The following is a 9898-nucleotide window of genomic DNA, read 5'->3' on the forward strand; positions in this document are numbered from 1 at the left end:
ATTTTGGTAGCAAATATATAGTCAAATTGCCATTTAAAGAAATTGTAGGAATAAGAATTCCTGTGAAAGTAAAATTAACACCTACTATCACTTACAAAATATTAGCATTAGTTGATACTGGCTGTACCAAAAATATTATGCATGATAAATATTTTGCAAGATGTCCAGAAATAGTTCATACAATAGATCAAGAAAAGGCAGATATATCCACTGATATGTCTAGAATAAGGAAGCTTCATAATCAGTTAGCCTACAATATTGAGGTACAACTCAATAATACTAAATATATTATGGATGAGATTACAATAAGAGACCTATCTATGATACATGATGATATGATCTTAGGACTAAGGTTTTTACAATTCTCGTTACAAACAACTATCATACATGAGCAAGGAATTACATTTATTCCTTATCAAGATAATATTCCATACATAACAGAAGTGCGTAAAACTATAAGTTCCAATACCGGAAAGTCCAATTTAGAACTCCAAGGAGCTGATGATAATGACACTGTTGGTTATACAGACGAGGAGTTAGGAGAAAATATAGAAGAATTTCATATGTCAAATTCATGTATAGAATGTTTTAGTCTACAATCTTTTGCACCCAATTGGTATAGAGATATAAAATCTAAAAGAGATATAGATAAAATTGAGCAAAGATTAGAAGATATTCAAATAATTGGAGAAATACCAATGAAGTATTGGGATAAGAATGATATTGTGTGTAAAATTAATATAATAAATCCTAACTATATAATTAAGACAAGTCCTATCGAAACCACACCTAAAGACATAGAAGAGTTCAAGATGCATATAGAAGAATTATTAAAATTAGGTGGCATAAGAGAAAGTAGAAGTCCTCATAGGTCAGCTGCATTTATAGTAAGAAATCATGCAGAAATAGTTAGAGAAAAATCAAGAATGGTCATTAATTATAAAAGATTGAATGATAACACTATAGATGATGGTTATAACATCCCAAATAAGCAAGAATGGATCAATAGAATACAAGGAAGTAAATATTTCTCAAAGTTTGATTTAAAAGCTGGGTTTTGGCAAGTAAAGATGGCAAAAGAATCAATAGAGTGGACAGCTTTTACGTGTCCTCAAGGCCATTTTGAGTGGCTAGTAATGCCTTTAGGATTAAAGAATGCCCCTGCTTTATTTCAAAGAAAGATGCAGAATATTTTTAATGAAAACTAAGAATTTATATTGGTTTATATTGATGATTTGTTAATCTTTTTAAAATTCTATAAAGAACATATAGCTCATTTAGAAACCTTTTTTAGAAAGGTAGAGCAGCATGGATTAATACTTTCTAAAAAGAAAATGGAAATATGCAAAGAAAAGATAAATTTTTAGGTCATGAAATTGGGGAAGGAAAAATTTATTTACAAGATCATATTGCAAAGAAAATTTTACAGTTTCCTGATGTTATGAATGATAAGAAAACATTGCAGAAATTTTTAGGAATGGTAAATTATGCTAGAAATTATATTAAAAACTTAGCCAAGTTGGCTGGACCATTGTATGCAAAGTTAAGAAAAAATGGGCAGAAGCATTTTAATTCTGAATATATAAGATTAGTAAGAGTTATAAAAGAAAAGGTCAAAGAACTAAAACCTTTAGAATTACCTTTAGATGATTATTATTTTATTATAGAGACAGATGCATCTGAAATAGGACGGGGAGCTATTTTAAAACAAAAGCCGAACAAGTATTCTCCAAAAACAGAAGAAAAAATATGTAGGTACGCTTCAGGGAAATATAAGTTAAAGGCTATAAATAACACTGATAGAGAAATATTAGCCGTAATAAATGCAATAAATGCTTTTAGATTATATTTAGGATTCAAAGAGTTCACAGTAAGAACAGACTGTGAAGCTATATGTAAATATTATAATAAAGTCAATAGTAAGAAAAGTTCAACTAGGAGATGTGTTTTATTTGAAGATATCATTACAGGAAATGGTTATAAAGTAATCTTCGAGCAAATAAAAGGTAATGATAATACCTTGCCTGATATATTTTCACGGTCATCTATTTTGCAGGAATGAAGAGAGGAATAAGCCCCAGTGGCAATGAAAGCTTCAGCTTTGGAACTGAAAATAGATTAAGAATCTTTCCGCCAAATACATATAAATTTAAGCCTAAAGACCATATTGTCTTAGATGAAATACAAGAATGCATTTTAGATAATTTTTTGTTCCAATATAATAATAAGAGAGATGATAGAGGTTATATGCTTGCAATATTAAATAGTTTAGCTGAATATTTTCATATGATCAATGGGAAGATACAGCCAAAAGATCTATCGAGCAATATAGAAAAGAAACCCATATATGTCATATATAGGGGAAATACGCCTGGAATATATGTAACATTTGAAGAAGTTATAGCTCAGCAAATAGAAAGAGAAAAAGATGGAGGAATATCATGGAAAAAATATCTAGATATTGATCAAGCCCTATCATATGCAAGAAATATTTTGGGAATAAATTATTTCCTAGAGCCTGCAGCAAAAGAATATATTCAAAAATATAGAAAGGCAAATGATGTGAAGACAAATTTGCCTGGAATAAATATAAGAGAAGATGGACCTTCTAAAATACCTACATATAAAGATGCTGTAAAAAAAGAAGCATCAAATGAAGAATATGTTGATAAGAAGATCAAAGAAAGACTTGATTCAATAATTCCTCAGCTGAAAAAAGATATAAAAGAAGAAGTATGACAAGAAGTGAAGCATGAAATAAAGGAAAATTTTGATGCCATAAAGAAAGACTATGAAGAAAATATAAAGAAGGATTATGAATGAAAAATGAATATGCCATTATCTGATGATGATATGCTGGATATTCATGGTCATGGGCAAGAACAAGAATATTAAGAATTATATATTATGAAAATTAAATATGTGTGTGACAAGAGTGATAAGCATGCCAGAGTGTTTGCTTGATGTCTGCGACATCAATCATTCGGGCGTGGAAGACTATACCCGCGAATATATCCAGGGAATATCACGTGAAGAAAGTTGTGCGGAAGTGGACAAGGCAAAATGAATAAACAGTAATTTGAACAGTGAGTTCTACTATAGCCAGGACAATTATTGAAGCTAGCGTTATTGTCCAGCTATTCAGGCAGCAGTAAAGGAAGATAATTGAAGACGACGGGTGTCCGGGAGCTTCCTTAAGCCTGAAGGCTCCTCCCGTCTATAAAAGGAGAAGCCAGACGCACGCATTCGACACCAGCCGGACCAAGAAGAGGAGAGAAGACACCGAGCCTAATACTCAGAGCGCATCCACCACCACTCTACCTAATTAGTAGCCATCTCACTCCCATTGTAATATAGAAATAAGGGAGCTGTTGTAATCGCCCTTCGCCTGTAAGGTAATCCAAGGTTGTGTAAGTGCTTGGGGTTTCCCGAAAGGGAAAGCCGTATGTAAGTTTGCTCCGTGGAAATGGATTAAGCTTTCCTGTGAATTTCCCTGCTTTCCTTTGAGCTCGTTCATATGGGGTAATGTCTTTACGCTAGGGACCCTAGAGGAGAAACCTTTGCGTTGAGTTGCTCTCGTTTAGCCCATGGAGAGGCGTCTGAGAGAGCCTGTGTCCGCAGAGAAGTATTCCCTTCGGGTGGAACTGCCTGGGGAGACGGTAGAGCCTGAGTCCTGTGTGCGCGTGGTCGGGGTTAGTTCGGGAGATGACCGGGTAGGCCTGGTTCTGAAGCAAGCTAGCAATGCATGCGGCGAGTACCAAGTAGGATTTACATAAGCATAAGACACTCCATCGGCTGAATTTTTGGTTTCGCCAACCTGCCAAAGATCCTGAGAATCGCACGCACACCATAACCTACCTGCATATTAGATACTAATCGAGCACATATCCACATACGTCGCTATCATCCTATAGCCAGTAGCCTTGAATTTTTACTCATAATATTCGCTAATCACCCGCATAATAATCATGCACTCGTTCACCATCCACGAAGGTCGCTATCGTTGAATAGTATCGCACACCCATACTGCATCAACTCATCATAATCAAGTACTATATAATTTGCATAATCACAAGAAGTGCTCTACATAGTGCATCGAATAGTAACTGAATTTGGGTGCCTGAGCCAATCAGTTGAAGTGCTCGAGCGCTATTCATATTCTGAATTTGAATAGTACCTGATATTTTAAATAGTGCCACGAATTTGAATAGTAGCTGTTGAATTTGAATAGTGCAATGAATAGTAACTCGTGATTTTGAATTTGCGAGTTTGAAAATTCGTTTTCTTGCGCGGATTTCCCTATACAATAATTTACCTATACTGGTATATATATACACACACACGGCGAGGCTAAAATGCACCTTGTTGAGCTACAGCAAATGCACAGACCCCCTCCCGGCCTGCCCCCCCCCCCCCCCGCCCCAGCGCGCCTCCGCGCGCGCGCCCCGGTCCGACACGGCCCACCCGCCCGCACGTGGGCCAAACCCGAGCCCCCCACCCCGCTCCCCAGCATATGGGTCCGTCTGGCGTGGCCCACCATGATTGATCGACAAATTGCAATATTTTGTGTTACCAGTTCCACTGATTACAGTTATCCAATTGCAACCTTGAGCATTGACTTCGAAAAAGAGGCGTCCGGACAAAATAAATGAGGGGGGGTGAGTTTTTTGAATAGATCGAGGAATATCCAAATCGCCCAGGTGGGGGGACCGCCGCCGCTGCCGCCACCGCCACCTCCAACAAGGGCGGCTCCCGATCTGGTTGTGCGGGAGAGGGTGAGGATCCACGTAGGGGCATGGCGCCGCCATCGCTGATCCAGCCTCCATCGGCGGCCCCAGCGCCCCACCGCGATTCCCAGGCACTTTTTGCACTTGGGGATTATACGGCGGCGTTCAGAACTCGATGCTCCTCGGATGGGGAAGCAAATGCGCCGTTGTCAATGGTGTCGTTGTCCACTGTTGCCGCCCCAACGACAACCCCTGCTGCTGCACAAGCTCCTGCGCAAAACTCTAAAGCTGAATCTTCTAATCCGCTTCATCATATGACGACGCTGACGCCACCCGCCGCCCTGCCTCCAGGATTGCTGCAGACTCCGGACACTACGCAGGTTGTCTACCCGGTAAGCACTCTGTAAATAAAAAAAAGCTATGCTGGCCCGTGCAAAGTTGAGACAAAAAAAGGTGTGATTCGAGTTGCAAGTTTAGATACTGGGTAATTGCAACTTAGGTTCTATGGATTGCGAACTCAATTTTTGTCTGTAAAAAAAATGTGATTCGAGTTGCATAATGTGATTTAGTTTTGTCTGGTATTGTGATACTAGGTAATTGCAACTTAGATTGACATGGATTGCAAACTCAATTTTGTGCCCCCCGCAGGATCCAAATATAGCCCCTGTGTTTGTGCCAATAGTGAGGCAGGTGTTCTCTACAAAAGACGATGCTTACATGTTTTATAGGGACTATGCGAGGCTAGCTGGGTTCAGTCTAAGGACAGCGAGGACAAATAAAGAGACCAATCATTGGGTGTGTTCCAGGGAAGGGTGGCATGAAGGCAAGAGGGGGGAGGAGCCCAACAAAACTGAAAAGGGATCGAAAAGATGAGGATGCCCTGCATATGTCAAGGTGAAGCATGACAAGAAGCGGGGGATGTGGTACTTTGATCATGTACAGCAAGCCCACAACCACAAACTGGAACCGTCCCCTAGGATGACCAGATACATGCATGCGCACAAGAACATGGAAGAAGGCATGTGTGACATATTCAATATAATGACAAGAAATGGTGTTCCGAATCAAGCAGCATTAAATGTGATGGCGGATCTGTATGATGGTAGGCATATGTGGGGTTTTACAGAGAAGGTCATAAAAAACATGTAGGTGGTACTGGTTTTTTTCCCACCATATCTGAATTGCAAACATTCCCGTGCTGGATTTTTTTTTACATTACTGAGGCTTTTTTTTTGAAAAAAATGCTTGCAGGAAGGCGGAGAAGGTTAGAGAAGAAAGAGACGATGATCTTAACAAGCTTCTCCAATTTTTTAGGGAGTGTAAGGAGAACAATGAGCACTTCTACTGGGATGTGGATGTAGATCCAAAAACTGGGGTGGTGAGGAACATATTCTGGAGTCATGCAAGTCAAAGAGCTGAGTACAGAGACTTTGGAGATGTCATTACATTTGACACAACTCACAAAACAAACAGTAGGCACATGCCACTAGCCATGTTTGTTGGGGCCAACAATAACTTGAAGAATGTGACATTCGGGCAAGCGCTGATTGGTGATGAGTCAACTGGATTATTCAGGTGGTTGTTTGAGACCTTCAAGAGCTGCATGGGTGGTCGGCAGCCCCATGTAATCCTAACAGGTGTGCCATATTTCTTATCCAATACAATGATTGCAAACTTCATTCTATCTGGTTGCAATATTAGTTCCTTCTGGATTGCAAACTGCATGTGTCTAACACTGTCTCTCCCCTGGTTTACTATGTACTGCCAGATGAAGATCCAGCTATGAGGCAAGCGATAAAAGTGGTGTTTGACAAGACACATCACAGAAACTGTAGCTGGCACATCCTAAGGCCATGGGAGTTTGAGTTGGACCAGCTCTACACCCAACACAAGGATATGAAACTGAAAGAAAAATTGGAATCTTTGATAAATTATCCACTTGGGCCAACGCAATTCGAAGTCGAATGGAATAGGCTAGTTGATGAATGTGGCATTGCTGAACACCCTGCAATAAAAGCTCTGTGGGAAAAAAGGGAGAGGTGGATTTCAGCTTACTTCAAGGGGATGTACTGTGGCAGAATGACATCAACACAAATATCAGAAAGCCAGAACAGGGTGCTCAAAGATGGCTATGTTAATAAAAGTACAAGCCTGCACATATTTGCTAAAAGGATGCTAGACTCACTTCAGCACGCAGACCACATGGATGCCGGGGAGACACACTACGCCCAGGTGAGTGCAAAAAAAAAAGAAACTAAGATTAGCTTAAAAATATGATAATTGCAAATATTACTACTTCACAGTTGGTGCTCTGTCCATATACTGACTGCAAAATAAAAACATGGGTGGTGCAGGCTGAAGTGGTGCGAGCATGAAAAACAAAGTTTGATGAGCAGCTGAGCAGGGTGTACACGAGGGCCGTGTACCAAGAGTACAAGAAGCAGTACAATAACAGCACAGCGTTTGTGATTGAACCCGATCCAGATCCAACGGTGAAAAATAGATGGTTGGTGAAGCATGGAAATGTTGAGGGCAGCTTCTGCTGGGCCCAACATGCATTCAGGGTGGTTGCGGATAAAGATGCTGGTGAATATAGCTGCGAGTGCAAACAATGGGAACATACAGGTATGGTGGTGCTGCTGCTCCTGCTGCTGCTGCTATTGATATTGCTCAATAATACAACTCTGATTGATGGATAAAAGAATGCATAAACTCTGGTAGATCAAATAAAAAATTGCAAAAAACTCTGGTAGTCCACAAAATTGCAACCCTAGTAGTCCATTGCAACCTCCAGTAGTCCACAATTGCAAACTATGGGTAGTCTACAATTGCAATCCTTAGTAGTCTACAATTGCAACCCTTAGTAGTCCACAATTACAAACTATGGTAATCCACAATTGCAAACTTAGTAGTCCGCAATTACAAACTCTGGTAGACTACAGTTGCAAAAAAACTGATTGACTTCACTATCAATTGCAGATCTGTTCTGCATGCACATAATTAGAGCTTTCATACACCTTCAAGTGAGGAGAATCCCGGAGAGATACATATTGAAGAAATATACTCATGATGCAAAAGAAGAAGTTACATGGGATAGAAACGACAGTGTGCGAATCGGTGCGCAAGCAAGCAAAAAGCAGTGCAGGATGTCGAAGCTGCTGCCTAAGTTGATGAGGCTTGGAAGAGCTGGAAATAAATCAGACCATGCCTTTGAGGAAGCAAATAGGCAGCTGGACAGGATTACTCCAGGCATTGAATTGTTCCCGAGAAGTGTCGGGTACCACGATTAGGGACACCCTAATCGGGGTACTACGACCGCTTTAAAAACGCAAACACCTGTTAAGGCAGCTGGGCCCACGAAGGCCCATGGCCTCCTTCCAGCCTGGAAGAAAGCAAAGGACTCAAAGAAGCCCAGCGTGCGGCCCATTCGCATCCCCCTCGAACCCGCGGAACGATCTCCGCCTCGCTCGAGGGTCCCTCTCGGGCCCGCTGAACAATCTTCGCCTCGCTCGAGGGTGGTGGATCTACCCTCGAGCGGGTGACTCATCTCCGCCTCCCTCGAGGGCTCCCCTCGGGACCCTCGACCGCGCAACATATCTCCGCCTCGCTCGAGGGTAGCGATCCTACCCTCGAGGGAGTAACTCATTTCTGCTTCGCTCGAGGCCACACCTCGTCACAAAGGACAAACGGACCCGCCGCCCAACCGCTCGCCGTACGAAGGCATTAAAAGCCAGCCACTCCACCACGGCACCCAGGACAGGCGGCGTTAGGCCGCCATTCCCACAGTGGATGTGACCGGGGTCCCATCCGCTGACTCCGGTCACCGCTCCGCCATCCCGGATGCTGTAGCAGCACTTTGGGACCTGCGACGCGGGACAAGACAGGCTCGGCACTGCTCCCGTTACTTTTCTGCCTACACCGACCATCCGGACCTGCCTCCCACTGGGGAAGGGGTTCGGCAACGTCACGTGTCCTTCCGAGAGGGGCGCTCAGAACACACGGACAGAGTCCCAGACCTCCCCCCTTTAGGAGTCCGGGACCTCCACGTGTCCCCCGGACCTTCTAGTGTGCACGCCCGCACTCCGACCAGGGGTCCGGGGCCGTCGCGCGCCACCACAACCGCCAGTGCATGCAGGACCCTAGTTCGCAGGGCCCACTGAACGCCACCGCACCGTATATAGAGGACCATGCACCAGCAACGACCACGCCGACTGCAAGGGCTAGCACGGCGACCGGCACAATCTTCACAGGACCAAGGACGATATCCAGGACGACTGCAACGCCCGCTGCCTTCCCACAGTGTACTTCCCACAGTGTACTTCCTACAGTGTACTTCCATGCCCTACCACTCATGTACGCCGCCCCTCCTTGTGACTATAAAAGGAGGAGGCGGGCTCCCTTTAGGCTCTCTGGTCTCTCTGGCTTCTCTCTTCCAAGAGGACATTCAGGGACTACTGAGCACTCATCTCAACCGACTCCACTTCTAGCAAAGACTTGGGAGCCTTCCTCCCTCTCTCGCCTCGCTTGTATCCCCTACAACAAGCACTACGGGTGTAAGATAATACAGTGCCCTCGCACACTCCCTTTGCTGGACGTACGGCCCCGCGGGCGGAACCAGGATAAACCGTGCGTTACTGTGTTGCCTCTTGCATCATCATCTGGGACGAGGAAACACGCAACATTTACTGGTTGGGATCCGGGCCCTCGGGTCGGGACACCGACAGTTGATGCGCCATGTAGGGGACCTGCGTGACATTTTCTTTTTTTTTCCATTTGATCTCCAGGGATGGCGAGCAGATCCAACCCATACCCTATGGGTGTTTCGGATCCGCTCCTGGCGGGACATAGGATCCGGTTCGGGAGTCTCGAGTTTAGAGCAACCGGCAACGGTTACCTCATGCAGCTCCTCTCACCCGGACGCAACCCCGTCACCCTGACTTCACCAGCCCGGCGCAACAGGCGCTCGGGCCTATGTTCGCGACAGGCACGGGCGGAGCGGCGTCGCGCGGCACGCCACAACTCCCCCACGTGGGTCGAGGCTGGCATGTCGCGACTCAGCATCATGACTAGCGGGGCCACCGCTTCGTCATCACGTGCCTCGGCGTCATCTGCGCCGGCATCGTCACCAGCTGCAGCACTAGTGCCTCCCAGGAGGGGCTCGACTTCGGCGT

The 9898-nt window shown here is 44.0% G+C and overlaps 1 protein-coding gene across 1 annotated transcript; it reads left to right on the forward strand.

Moving 5' to 3' along the window:
• Positions 1–5735: 5735 nt before the first annotated feature.
• Positions 5736–7426, forward strand: LOC120674937 (protein FAR1-RELATED SEQUENCE 5-like). Its single transcript, XM_039956034.1, has 4 exons — positions 5736–5872; positions 5979–6364; positions 6496–6959; positions 7124–7426. Exons 1-4 carry the CDS (start codon positions 5736–5738, stop codon positions 7424–7426), a joined length of 1290 nt encoding a protein of 429 aa, XP_039811968.1.
• Positions 7427–9898: the final 2472 nt, after the last annotated feature.

This window comes from Panicum virgatum, chromosome 5N (assembly GCF_016808335.1).
Source record: "Panicum virgatum strain AP13 chromosome 5N, P.virgatum_v5, whole genome shotgun sequence".
In the NCBI taxonomy this organism is placed as follows: domain Eukaryota; kingdom Viridiplantae; phylum Streptophyta; class Magnoliopsida; order Poales; family Poaceae; genus Panicum; species Panicum virgatum.

What these genes read in the sequence shown, in the direction of transcription:
- LOC120674937 (XM_039956034.1), top strand. Translation starts at nt 5,736, where the DNA reads ATGGAAGAAGGCATGTGTGACATATTCAATATAATGACAAGAAATGGT. An exon ending in GAGAAGGTCATAAAAAACAT is followed by an intron (nt 5,873 to 5,978) that starts GTAGGTGGTACT and finishes AAATGCTTGCAG; the next exon opens with GAAGGCGGAGAAGGTTAGAG. An exon ending in GGGAGACACACTACGCCCAG is followed by an intron (nt 6,960 to 7,123) that starts GTGAGTGCAAAA and finishes TTTGATGAGCAG; the next exon opens with CTGAGCAGGGTGTACACGAG.